Here is a 15001-nt window from a genome sequence, read left to right on the forward strand (position 1 = left end):
CATTAATACTTTATATTACATGCAAATTGACAATATTTGGTGGGTTTGTTTCCGACGTACGATCTTGGCTTCCTAAAATAAATCTTCTGAAATGATAGCCATCACATAACTGTCCGCAATGGATACTTGGAATAAAATCATTGCTAACGGGCAAGATCATGAAAAAGATAAGACGTTCTATATGTTCTCCTAAACCGTGTATATACGTACGTAGGACATGCACGTCCTGACCTCATGCATGGGTATTATATATATTTTCCACTCACCACAGATATATATATATATATGTATATATTATATGGACCATACGATCGTGGAGGCTTTTAGTTGTCAGTTGTCTGAGATAATAGACAAACCATTAGATATGTCATGTACAGCATCTTTAATATTAGTATCTTTATCCGTCCTCAGGTACGACATGCATGTCGGGCATGACCAAGCAACACCACACTGGCAGTACTAGGAGTACTCCCTGCCTGCCACTGCCAGTCTCAGTGATCACCAACCTCTTAGCTAGGGCATGTCCAGGGGTTGCTGCTTCCAGTCCTGCTCGATCTCCGCACGAGCATGGCCTGCGTTAGATCTAGATTTGTCAAGTCCGAGGTCGTCGTCAACCTGTAATATTTGTTCAAATCATCAAGCAGCTTGACGTACGATTAAGTTATTAAAATAAGAAAATGATTACAAGTTAAGTACAATTCTTATAAAAAAGTAGACTGTACCTAAACTTAGAAAAGTATAAAAAAAATTATTTTTTATCAGTATAGCTCATTAATTTTGTGTAAAAAATTTGTATGAAATTTCTCTACCTAGCATTACTCTTAAAATTAAGTATGCATGGATGCATGCAATCTCGAAACAGTGGTGCTACAGTCCGAGGATAGGTCCTGGTAAGGCCTTTTAATTTTTATTTTTTGTTCATTTGCTTTTTTTATATCTTTATATATTTAAAAAAAATTATAACATCGTTCAAAAATACTTTTTTAATCATTAAGTAAAACAAAAAATATTTAAACCCATGTCGGTAGGACCGATTTGTCTAGACAAGTAGCATTATTCATCTCGAAATTGGACTTTTTAGTATTCAAAAAGTCGCTACTTAGCTAAAGTATTTTTGTGAATTTTTAATGTTCTACAAAAAATTAAAAAAAAATTATTCTTATAATATTTTTTTCATTTATATAAATTATATATTTTGTATTATATTAAGTTAAATCGGTATTAAATTTTTTCATATAATATTTCTGAGATTTGGTACTTATCATCTTCATGTACACACTACATATTATATTTATTTATATTATTTATAATTCTTTTTTTAGTTTTTTTTATTTTTTTTAAACTAATTTATTTCTTTTATTCATCATTTATATACTACACATTTAATAAAAAAAATTAAAAAATTATGTGTACTGATAGAAGTACTATAAGGATGATGAATATAATATTTTTAATATTTTTATATAAAAAATGATTTACACAAACTTTAAAAAGACAAGTTTTTATAAAGAAATAAACCACACCTAAAATATATTTAGAAAATTATTCTTCATCAATGAGACTTATTTTTTTTACAAAGACATAAAATTTCTAGATGTCGTTAATCTTTTTGTATTCACTATTAATATACCTAACACTTATGTATAGCCAAAGGCGCATGAGATCATTAGTGGGTCCTACGATACAGCTGGCACGTCGACTGGGCAGTTGGGCGTGCCAAAGAGATTTTCCTCCTGCTTGGCAAGCAATATTGCATCATGCATGGTGACAGTTGACGTGGCCGAAGCTTTTCATGCATTTCGTGTAGTAGCACTACGCACACAAAATCCCGCGTTAATGAGGTACTGTTGAAGAAGCGGTTCTACTGACATTGTTTTCAGTGTATAAGAAACCGAGGAAAGCTATGATCTCTTCGTGTATATATATATATATATAAAATAATATTACGTACAATCGTAGAATTGTAAATATTATATAATTATTTTAAAAATAAAATTTATAATTAAAAAGTTAATTTTTTTTCATGTAGGTCACTAATAAAGTAAAAATATATTTACATTTTATCTATTTGATAAAATGCCACTGAGAAGAATTCAGACTAAAGAATGTATTTCATGAATCGTTTTTTTCTTAATACAACAATACCAACACAGTGCACTATTTATAGACTTCATTTAGTCTATATTCAGACAGAAAATAAGGAATTCGGTTACAAGGGAAGTTTCTAGATTATTCCACACTATTCCAGCACGTCCTCTGTTTGTTGTGAATTTGTTGCCAAATATTTCTTTGGTGCTGAGTCACTACTTGCTCTATTAGCCCCCCTCGATTCAAGCGGCATAGGTAGTATGGTAAGACTTGATCGCAGCAAGGAGAAACGGGCTGATGACAAGGGCTTAGTAAGAATATCAGCAAGTTGATCATGACTAGAGACGAAGGACACAGTGAGTGTCTTGGCAGCAACACGGTCCCTTACAAAATGATAATCCAAATCTACATGTTTTGTTCTAGAGTGTAAAACAGGATTCACAGAGAGACAAGTAGCACCAAGATTATCACAAAGCAAGGTAGGAGGGACAGTAAGAAAAATGCCTAATTCTTTTAAAACAGATTGTAGCCATAACAGTTCACAAGCAGTGTTAGCTACCGACTTGTATTCCACTTCGGTTGAAGAGCGAGCAATTGTAGGTTGCTTATTGGATCCCCATGATATTAAATGTGAACCAAAAAAGATGCAAAAACAACCAGTGGATTTCCGATCATTAGGACAATCAGCTCAATCAGCATCAGAAAAGGCATGGAGTTTAGGCACAGAGTTGACAGAAAAATGTAGAGCAAAGGAAACTGTTAAACGAAGATACCTAAGTATGCGTTTAAAAGCTTGCCAATGAGTGAGACGAGGACAATGCATAAATTGACAAACTTTATTTACAGCATAGGAGATGTCAGGCCTTGTAAAAAAGAGATACTGGAGACTTCCTACAATACTGCGGTAGAGTTGTGGGTCCTCAAACGTGGACCCATCAACAGCACTAAGTTTGGTGGAGGTAGACAGGGGCGTAGAAACAGGTTTGGAATTTTGCATATTAGTCCGCAAAAGGAGGTCTGAAATATAACGAGACTGTGATAGAAACAGACCAGCCGAGTTTCTAGATACTTGGATTCCTAAAAAATAATGTAGCATGCCAAGGTCTTTTACTGGAAAAACAGAACGTAATGTGCTGATGAAATCAGAAATGAGAGATGACTTAGAAGCAGTTACTATGATATCATCTACATAAACAAGCACATAGATGGAAACAGAATCTGAAGTGTAAATAAACAAAGATGAATCCGAAATAGATGCATGGAAACCCATATCAATTAATTTCGAACTGAGCTTGGAAAACCAAGCTCTTGGGGCTTGTTTAAACCCATAGATGGATTTTTTGAGTTTACAAACATGCTGAGGAAAGTCAAGATTTACAAACCCTACTGGCTGCTGCATAAAGACGTCCTCCTCGAGGTCGCCGTGTAAAAATGCGTTCTGAACATCCAGTTGATGCAACGGCCAGTGATGAGAAACAGCAATGGAGAGCAGCAACCTGATGGTTACAGGTTTGACAACAGGGCTAAAGGTCTCAGAGTAATCAAGACCAGCCTACTGATGAAACCCTTTAGCAACTAGACGAGCTTTACGTCGCTCTAGAGTGCCATCAGCATGACGCTTAGTCTTGAGCACCCATTTTGAACCAAGCACATTTTGAGAGTGATGAGATGGAACAAGGATCCATGTGTGATTGTGTAGGAGAGCCTCAAATTCGCTGGCCATGGCAGCACGCCAGTCAGCAAATTTGGAGGCTTCGGTGTATGTGTGGGGTTCTTCAGGAATGGGTGTAGATTCAGTAAGATGAGAGGAAGGTTTGGAAGAGGGCCACGGTATGGTACCGTCGGAGCGTAGCAAGGGACAGTGAGTATTGACTTTTGCTCGAGTGATCATAGGGTGGGAATTTGAGGTGGACGGCGCGTATGAGCTGAAATGGGGAGCCGGATTGTGAGAAGAAACATGAGGCTAAGATATGAGAGTGGTGGGACTCGAATTTGGACTGGGATTAGAGGAGGAATTAAGGTTCAAAAATGGTGCTGTCGGCATTGGAACTGGAGAAGAAATATTAGGGTTTGAGTGAGGGTCGAACGGCGCTGGAGGTAGAAGAGAGGTATCGGGTTGAGCTGAAGAGGATTGGGGATTCTGTGAGGTTGGGCCGAGAGAGAAGTCTGGGTCGTGGGAGGTATGAGCTAGTGAGACTGAAGTTGGGCTGGTGGGCCGTGGGTTTGAGGGGGGTCCAGGGAGTATTGTTGTTGATGTATAAGAAGAGGTAGACAAGGGAGGACCTGCGCCGGTAGCAAACGGAAATGAATTTTCATCAAAATAAACATCCCGTGAGATGTAAATTCGACCAGTGGGAGGATGAAGACAATTATACCCTTTGTGGTCAGCTGTATAGCCAAGAAAAACACAGAGTTTAGAACGCATATCCATTTTATGATTATTAAAAGGACGTAGATTAGGCCAACAAGCGGAGCCAAAAATACGTAAAAAGGAATAATCAAGATCTTTATGAAAAAGAGTTTGGAAAGGGGATTTGTGTTGTAAAATGGGAGTAGGCATGCGATTAATTAGGAAAACAGCAGTTTGAAAAGCATCAACCCAATATTTAATGGGAACCGAAGACTGAGCTAGTAAAGACAGACCGGTTTCTACAATATGACGATGACGCCATTCAACACTGCCATTTTGAGAATGAAAATATGGACATGTGATGCGATGAGAAATTCCAAAATTTTGAAGTATTTTTGGAAGAGGACGAAACTCACCTCTCCAATCAGTTTGAATTTCAATAATTTTAGATGAAAAGGTGTTGGAGACATATTTGATAAAAGCAAGAAATATAGGAATAACATCAGATTTGACACGAAGAGGGAAAAACCAAATATGTTTACTAAAATCATCAACAATAGACAAATAAAAGCGAAAACCACTAGAGGAGAGCACAGGCGCTAGTCCCCAAACATCTAAAAATAAAAGTTGAAAAGGCTGAGTGGATCGAGTTGAGGAAGGTGGATGTGGGAGTGCATGAGATTTGGCTTGAAGATATGCTGAACATGGAGACACGTTATTTTTGGTGGTGACTGGAAGTTGAAAATGCCGAATAGTGAAAGCTGTAATACGCGGGGAAGGATGACCTAGTCGGGAGTGCCAAATTTGAGAGGAGGTGCGTTCACCAATGAGAGCTTGTTTGGATAGAATAGACATAGCTGGAACATCATCGGGAAGCACATATAAGCCTTCTTTAACGGGACCACAGAGGAGGACCGCCTGAGTGCGAACATCCTTCACAAGAAAACCAGTAGAGTTAAATTCAAAGAAAACATTATTATCTGAACAAAATTGATGGACGGATAATAAATTGCGAGAAATGGAAGGAACGTGAAGCAAATGACGAAGAAGAAAGTTGCCATGTGGGGTGGGGAGAATGCCATTGCCAGAGTGCTGTATGGGGAGGGACGAGCCATCACCAATGCAAACTTGATCAGTGCCTTGATACGGAGATGAATCCAAACTTAAGTTGGAAAGATCAGAAGTGAAATGATTGGTGGCCACAGTATCAGGGAACCAACTGTTCGGATTGTTGGGCAAGGATGAATAAGTCGTATTATTTGCTGAGAAGGACTAAGGAGGCGAGGATTGATAGGAATGATTAAAACGATGGTGACAATCCATTGCCGTGTATCCTATCTTATGGCAAACTTGACACATAGGGCGATTTGAAGATTGAGAGTAGAAAAAGTTAGAGGAGGAAGGTGGGCGATTTCCACCCCGTCCACGCCGAAAGCCACGACCACGGCTTCGGTTTGGTGGAGATGGAAAAATGGATGGGCGAACAGAGGTGGAGTGCGCAGCTAGTGGACTGTTAGAGAGCAGAGACTTTGTTTGGTGAGTGAGGCGCGATTCGTGATTAAGTAGGTAGCTGAAGATTTGATTTGTGGTGAGTGGGTCGGGTCTGGTTGAGATGGATGTGACCAAGGATTCATAATCAGATCCAAGGCCAGCCAGAATATACACATGAACTCAGTAGAGGAGATCGGAAAACCAGCAGCAGTGAGGGATGAAGAGAGTGTCGTGGCTTTATTAAAATACTCAATGATAGATTCATTTCCCTTTTTGAGTGTAGCCAACTGGAGATGGGTTTGCATAAGATGAGCATGAGTTTGGGCAGAAAAGAGGCCATGAAGCGTCGTCCATACTTCATGAGAAGTGGAGCGACCTAAGACCTGTGCAAGAACACTATCAGATAGTGTGGAGGTAAGTGCAGAAATTAATAATTGATCCTGAAGAACCCATTTCTCATAGTTGGGGTTAGGAGCATCATCAATAATGGGAGGAGGCTTGGGGCACGATCCATCCACAAAGGCATAGAGCTGATTGCCTTTGAGGAATGGAATGACTTGTGCTTGCCATAGTAAATAATTTGTAGATGTAAGTTTGACTGTGATGGTATGAGCGGCGGAAGAGGTGATATTGGGATTGGGTTTTGGGAGAACTTGAAGAGCCATGAGGAACGAAAGAGACGGACGGGGGTCCTAACAGCTGACTGATACCATAACAAAGTAAAAACAGATTTGCATTTTATCTATTTGATAAAATGCCACTGAGAGGAATTCAGACTAAAGAATGTATTTCATGAATTGTCTTTTTCTTAATACAGCAATACCAACACAGTGCACTATTTATAGACTTCATTTAGTCTATATTCAGACAAAAAATAAGGAATTCGGTTACAAGGGAAGTTTCTAGATTATTCCACACTATTCCAGCACGTCCTCTGTTTGTTGTGAATTTGTTGCCAAATATTCATTTGGTGCTGAGTCACTACTTGCTCTATTAATCTTATATTAATTCATTTTTTTTAAAACGACTGCACGCTACTTGTACAACCACGACTGTAAATATCATTTCTTACATATATATATATATATATATATATATATATAAAACGTGGTTGACTAAATAAATAAATAAAAATGATTTAAAATCCGACAACATTTTTCTGTTTTATTTACATTTATTAATTACCTTCATATAGATATAATTCATGTCCATTCGATCATCTCGATGTGGTAGTAGTAGTCGTCGTCTCTATTAATATTAATGCAGCAGTAGTAGTAGTAGTACGTACCAAAATCATGATCGCTATCGCGCTTAAGTACGTTTGGGACCCCGACTCATATGAAGACAACAAACATTAAAGACATGCACGAGCCTGCAGCCGGTACATCAATTGATTTCCCAACTACTTATCATTCAATATCTTTTAGAGTACCACGTCAATGATCATTCATGATGTGGATCAATACTCCAAGTTGGCACAACTAATGATCATGATTATCCATGCATGGAATCAGCAAAAAAAAAAAAGGTTATATATTGCAAAAATTATATTTTTTTTATATATACAAAAATGTTCTAATTAAAATGCCATATGCACTCGCACACGCACGCTCTCGCATGCAGTCTTACCTATTTCAAGCGGCCAGCTTGATGAGTCGACAGTACTGATCATCATCTGATATAGAATTTTTGTCGTGGATTAGCTACCTAGCATGCATATCATCCGTATTAATCAGTCAAACAGTCAATGCATCATGTATATGACATCGGAGATTGCATGTGTACGTGTTTAATTGCTAGCTAATTATATATCTGGAGTCTACAGGAGATCATCGACGGTCAAATTAATTTATGTAATTAACTCATCTCATAAAATTAGTACCGATTTATTTATTAACATCCTCTCTCATATAGGTTAGTATTTTTTTTAATTAATATCAAAAAATAAATAGTGTGAACCATTATTCATCTTGTGATAGACTCTAATATCATGAAAAAATTTATAAACTTATTTTATCTCATAAACCGACCTCTCGAACACAAATATTTATTCTAATTTTACAAATATGTTAAAGATTTTATTCACAAATAATGTAAAATTTATTTATTGACAAGTAAAGCTGCATGAAAACATGCATACACACATGAGATGCATTATCATGATGATCTACATCGTGTATATATATATATATATATATATCTGGCTGTAGATTGATTGTCTTGGGCAACCTCTTCATTTGAATAATATTGCATGTGGCTCTACAACTCACGGATTTGGACTGTTTTGGTTAATGGTCGGTTGCACCAGTGGGCCACGTGTTGCCTGGACCAATGACTCATACATGGATCAGCCACAAGATATTTTCTTCCAAATTCCATCTCTAGCTTCTTATAATTTGTACGTTCTATTATTAGTGTTTTCCTTAGCACGCATATGTATAATATTCCGATACTGATCGATCGGAAATAACTCTTGATTTGCATCAATCGATCACTAAACAAACACATGCCTGGACATTATAAGATTTTCGAATGCTACAGATTGTCTTTTTATTTATTTTCTTCTGGGATTGGCTTTATATTCAGGTAGTACTGCATGCAGCATGTGTCACGAATTATGGAAACAATCTTGAAACCAACAGCGCTAGGTAGCATAATAATCATCATTCTCGTCGCTAAAGAACGGGACATTTTATGATATTGTTATCAGACAATAAGAATCAAATTCACATTTGTAGCATTCCGCAATATATATGATTCTAAACTCTGAGAAGAAAAGATAGATATTATTATAGACACGTAATGAATCGGCCTGTAGGTCTAGTTAGATATATGGGAGAACGGAAAAAATATAGTAAACGTGTTAATGCCTAAATTTGCATAATGGAGGAAAGAATTTTCGACCCACAATGCTAATTCAGATGTTGATACTGTACTCTTCATGTTCATTTATAAAATAATAATAAATAAGTAAATAAAAATAAATAAAAAAAGATACAAAGATTTATGTGATTCGACATAAAGCCTACATGATTTACAAGTTGTTTAGAGCAAAATTCATTATAATTGATAATTTTATAATTTCTCATTACCTCACATATCGTTCAATACAATGAAAAAATTTAATCTAGGCATAAAGAAGTCATCAGCTTGACGAGAGTCCTTGGGGAGAGCATGTCAGCTTTGTGGGGATCTCCTCTTTATATAGATGTTTATTTCTTTGGAGTGACAAAGTTCACTTATATTGTGAAACATTTTTATTTTAAGAGTTTAAACTAATTTCTTTTATTTTATCTCTTCATTGACTTATCTCTTCCTGTCTTATTTCTTGACTTTATCTCTTTTCTTATTATTAGTGATAGGTTTTCAAAGTGTTGAACCCAATCAATTTAGTCCTTAACAAAATGAATCATAGAAATTTAGAGTATGCATGAGAGATATAGAAACGTAAATGGGCTAGCACTGATTACATCATTTTTTATGATCATTCGAACAATGATAAATGTTGTGATCTATCAACGTCTATCTTTATTTTTTAAGTTCTAAGATCCTTAATATTGCAGTACTTATATTGTTACAATCTTATCTTATAATTCATCTAACTTTCAGCCTAAGCATTTTGAAAAAGATTCGACAAAACTAAAAACAGAAACCACAAAGTTTGACCCAAACAGATTGGTTTATCACCTGCACAAACAGAGACGACCAAAGAATTGGGTCACTGATCGTTTGGATGCTAGCAAGCAAACCACTTTGTACCATTTCTGATATAATTGAAACCAGCTGTAAAACCAAAACCAACCAAAACCCGTATTGTCTGCGGGGCGGGGGTGGGGGGGCCATTCCTACAAGTCTATGGCATGGTCTGAAATATCTCAATAAGTCATGATAATTAATCTTATTTATGTATGCATTGGTGGGTCCCAATCTTAGCTGTGAGTCGCAAATGTTCAATTAGAGTTTGGGGAGGTGGTCTCCTCTCAAGCTACAGTCCACCACCCACTTGACTTATTTCCTTCAAAATCTATAAAAGTGAAATGCCAAAACAAAAATCTTGTCAAAAGAAAAAGGAAGAAAGGAAACATACCAACTAAGAAAAAAACAGAAATATATATCATACCTCTCATGATTATTGGAGATACAAACTTTTGAGTCCAAACTTTTTGCTTTATTTGACTTAATCTTGCATTAATGTTTTTAGTTATATTATAATGATCAAGTAGTAGCATATTACAGGCCACGTTTCACATCAAAAGTATCTGAGACTTGAAACATCAATTAAATAAAGCTACATGTTGGACGTATGTACATTCAATTAATATTTTAAGTTTTGGGTTTAAACTGCATTTGCAGACGAACGAAGGGTGCACAAAGTTTTGATATCTCCAGTTTCATGATCTGCCCAAGTAGCATTTTACATGACTTAAATTACATTTATCTTCTTCTTGACTGTCTTGGACTTGGCATATGATTCTGATCTCAAGTTTCGATTAACCTCGAGTTCAAGCAATGAAATGCTTGAATGACTTGAGCAGCAAACCCAAACACCCACAATCTAATCTGATTCCAATCCAAACTAATTAATATACCAATCTTTGAACCAAAACACGAGAATAGGAAGAAGGTAAAAATCATACCCAGATTTATCAATATGAATTCTATTAAGTTTTCCAAATGAAAAATGCTAATGATTAACATGATATGTACTACTATATAATCTGAAATCTAAAAATGAAAAATAAACCCCAACCATCACCATCCTCCTCCTGTTTATGTAATTTTTCTCATATTTTTTTTTTAGAAAATAATAAGATAAGCTAAAGCATAGCTCACCCAACTTCCATCACCCCAAACCTGTATAATTCCAATCTAACTTCACAATTCCTTAAAATGAAAGGGGGGAAAGCAGCAAAAGAAGAGCTTAATCCAAAGCATTAGGACCAGCACAGGCCTTCAAAATGGGACTCCAGATCCACTGTACCAGAAACTTCCTCCCATTTCTCCCATTCATATTATAAGTCCTGCCTTCCCTATCCCTCATCACCTGTCCAATATACCCACCACCACCTCCCGTGCCGTACAACCCTTCGCACAAGTCTCCGATCTCTGTTGGCGCAGTGGGGTCTTCTCCGGCGTACCACGCGTTCACCAACGGGTTTGATGATAGCTCGGCCAGTTCGTGACCGATCACGCTGATCATGCCGTCCACGCCGACGTCCTTGTTCGGTGGTCGCAGAGCTCCGGGCCCGCCTCCGGCCATGTAAGCCGGTAAAGCGAAGGGGTAAGCGCACACCTCGGGGCACTGCTTGGCTGAGTTGCCGACCCAGGCGTAGGGGAGCGTGTAGCCGACCATGGATGGGAATGTGAAGTAGTGGAAGCCGCAGACGGCGCGGCAGAAGTCCTGTACGACGACGTCTTGGGCGCTGAGGACTAGGTAGACGCCGTTGCGGTGGTCCACGGGGAAAGGCGCGGACTTTACGGCGGTGGCGATGACTTGCTGGATGCTGAGCCGGGTGAGTTGGTTGCCGTGAGAGTATTTGTAGTCGGAGTACTCGCCGGCGATGAGGACGGTGCGAGAGACATTGGCGCCGGTCTGATCAGTATATAGCGAGAGGGTACGCCACCAGTCTGAGACCGAGGGTGACGGGGCTTTGGCGGAGGGAGACAGAGAGAGGATGAAGTCTTTGATGAGGAGCTTGTGGGAAGGCGACCAGAGGCCGTACCAGATGAGGTATATGTTAATGGGGGAGGAGGAGAGGACGGGACCCATGTGGTAGCGGAGATTGACGAGGTTGGAGGAGCCCTCGAATTTCTTCGAGGACGATAGCGCTTTCGGTGGGACTTTCGGGTTGATCATGTACTCTGCGTCCATTTTTAAGGTCTGTGAAGAAGGAGAAGGAGAGGAAGAAGAAGAAGCTGCCGCATAGGTAGTGGTGGTGAAGAGGTGAAAGAGAAAAACGAACAGAAGAGCAGAGACAGAGAAAACATGATGAGGTGATGATAATGGCGACATCTTCTGCAAAGGTGTTTGAATGCGAAGGAGAGTGAGCAGAAGGAGGGTATTATATAAAGAGATCGAGGAGGAAAAGGGAGCGTGTAAATCGGGAGTGATGGGGAATCGAAAGAAACAGTGGGGTTGGGAGGGCAATAGGCTGGAGACAGCTGCAAGGTGCGTGGGCACCTCTTTTTCGCTTTTTCTACCCCTTCGCCTTTGATGATTTCAATCACTCTTTTTGTTTGTCCTGCTTTGTTTGAGAAGTGAAGCAAATATTATTAAATTATAATTTTTTAATATAATCTTTATTTAAAAAATTAAATTATTTATTATATTTTATATAAAAATTAAAAAAATTATAATATTAAAATCAGATCAGATGAATTATGAAAACAATCTAGCTCTAATGTTGTTGGAATTGACACTTTCTTTTATGAATTCAGCTAATAGTATAGAGAAAAGCTAATCCTATCAAGGATGGATGGATGATAATATTTTTTAAGTAAATATTTTTTTAATAATGTTATGAATTTTTTTTTAAATATTAAAGATAGGAATAAAAAAATTAAAAAAATAGAAAAGACCTTTGACTTGTCAGGAGCCATTCTCGTGCTACACCTTCGGCTCAATTGTATATGATTAGTTAGTACTTCCATGATTTGTTTAGTTCTCTAATCGATAGTAAGTAGTTTAGGAGGTTGTATAATTTTTTTTTTGAAATGAGGGAGGTTGTATATAGACTATGCAACAGTCCATGTGAGAGGAAAATAAAGATGGAAAAATATAATTACAAGCACAATTAAACATTAATCTGTGCATCAATGTGATGTGATTGGTCAAAAAATAGATTTTATTGAAAATAGTATTAATTTTAATTTTAAGTATGAATAAATCAGTATTGATATACAGATTAGTACGTGACTCTGCTTGTATGAAACAAAACTCAATAAAGATTCTTTTCACCCAATTAAAATATAGCATATACTATGCATATCTTATACAATTTTTCTTGAAAAAAGGGGAGGTGGTCATTTTTTTAATATTTACTGCTGTCATTGTACATTTTAAGACAAACATAAACTTTTAATATTGTATTTATTTATCTTTAATTTAAGAAATCCAATGCCCAAAAAAGAAGAAGAAGAGAAAGAATGCCTGCCTAGTGCCTACGCTTGCATGCATTTGTTCAGTCTGTAGTACCGTATCATTTCATTTGCCGTCGTTTTCCACCAATATTTATAGGTTTGACAAGCGGAAATTCGATGAAGACTTGTAAATAATTTCCAGACGCGTAATATTATTTTCAAACTGTACCCGAAAGATACATTTCTGAGAAAAACCATGGCTAATCACCCGCCATTTTCGAGGATGTGATTGACTTAGAACTAACTTGTGGGGGCGCTGCACTGGTGCTGTAGAAGGCACACTTGAGTGACTGAGTCCTTGACCAGCATCTACCAATAAAAGATATCAAACGCTCCAAACACCAAAATATCTAATGCAAATTATCTCTAGCCACTTTTGTTTTTCCTTTAATAATTACCCCTCCAACCGTTCTAACTTTCTACCACGGCTTAAAAGCTGGAGGAAATCTGATGATTATGGGGGAGATGGAGATTTTTCTATTTATAATTATAAAATAGGTAAGTAATGCAACCCGACCAACCCAGGTTAATTTTGGATCCGATCTGATCTGATCCGACCCGAATCACGGAGCACCAAAACATGATCAGATCCGACTAGAGTCGGATCAACCCAATTTAGTATTGGAATGGGCACAAAACTCACGGACGATGGAGATCTCCACTGCGAACTTGGTGTAGCTAAAAATAGATAGCATAGTGGAGACGCCGGAGATGACAGGCCGATGCCAGATCACCGGCGGCAATGACACACCGATGCCGAATCACACGACAGGTCGATGCCGAATCACATGCCGAATCCTTGGCCTCGTACCCGATAAGGATGAAGACACCAGTGCCGATGACACCAGAACTGGGGCCTGCGACACTGCGTCTCGCGTGGCTATCTCCGTCTAGGCATTGTTGGGTCTGCAACGCTGTATCTAGTGTGGCTATCTCCGTGGGTGTCGTCCATGGACCGAGTCAAGACCCAGCTCTGAAATGATCTCTCGGGAGAAATTCGTGTGCACTAACACCTCCTCTTCCTAAGCCCATCGTCGACCATTCTGTATTCACCACCAACAATAGAAAGTTTGAGATCCAGAAAGAAAACAAAGAGAAAGGAAATAAAACCGTGAAGCAAAGCGGAAACGCGTTAGTGTTAGCAGTCGGGTTGAGCGAGTTGTACGGGTCGAAACCGACCACTAGCCAAAACCGTTTTTCTCGGATTGGGTTGGGTTGGTGTTCACAGACGGATCGGGTTGCTCGGTTTCCTGCACAGGCCTAGTAAGTATTGTGTAATTATTTTAAAATTTATATATTTATTATTATAAAATTAATTTTATTTTTTTTTTAATTTCATATTTATTTATTTTTTAAATAATTATATAAATACTTATAATTATAAATATCATTTATCGAATATTTTTGTCTCCACATTTATGGGACTAAGTGTATGGTCCAAAGGCAAGGCACTGTTCTTTAGATTGATAGAGAAATTGGTGGTAAAGTTACGAGGATGAATAGAAAGAGTCGACCCATGGGCTATTTTCCATCGACATCGGGATATATGTCCCAGCTTTTTCCCAGAACTTTGGTGGCCATACAGAGATCAGAAAAGCCAAGCCAAGCCAACTTGGACTTTATGCGATGCCAGCATTGCAGGTTAGCGTATTGAAATGGACATGCTTGCTGGCTGGACCGTATTATTAAAAAAATTTAATTATAAGTGATTTTACGTGTCAATATATATATTTATTTAATGCGATTGATTATAAAATAAATTTTATTAAAAATAATAATAATTTAAATTTTAAATATAAAAATATTAATATTAATACACATAAATTGTGTACATTAAAGAAAAAAATTTCGTATTATTATTACCACCGGTGCCATTACAAACCAAATTAAATTGATGATTAGGATAGGAGCTGGTGAGCTGTCTCTCTGGCT

At 37.7% G+C, this 15001-nt stretch overlaps 1 protein-coding gene across 1 annotated transcript; it reads right to left on the reverse strand.

The window, feature by feature from the left end:
* Positions 1-10571: 10571 nt before the first annotated feature.
* Positions 10572-12070, reverse strand: LOC122311702 (protein EXORDIUM-like 5). The gene has a single exon (XM_043126339.1). The coding sequence runs from the start codon at positions 11940-11942 to the stop codon at positions 10851-10853; it is 1092 nt and encodes a 363-aa protein (XP_042982273.1). The 5' UTR covers positions 11943-12070; the 3' UTR covers positions 10572-10850.
* Between the last annotated feature and the right edge of the window lie 2931 nt (positions 12071-15001).

The sequence above is a fragment of the Carya illinoinensis genome, chromosome 5 (assembly GCF_018687715.1).
Source record: "Carya illinoinensis cultivar Pawnee chromosome 5, C.illinoinensisPawnee_v1, whole genome shotgun sequence".
In the NCBI taxonomy this organism is placed as follows: domain Eukaryota; kingdom Viridiplantae; phylum Streptophyta; class Magnoliopsida; order Fagales; family Juglandaceae; genus Carya; species Carya illinoinensis.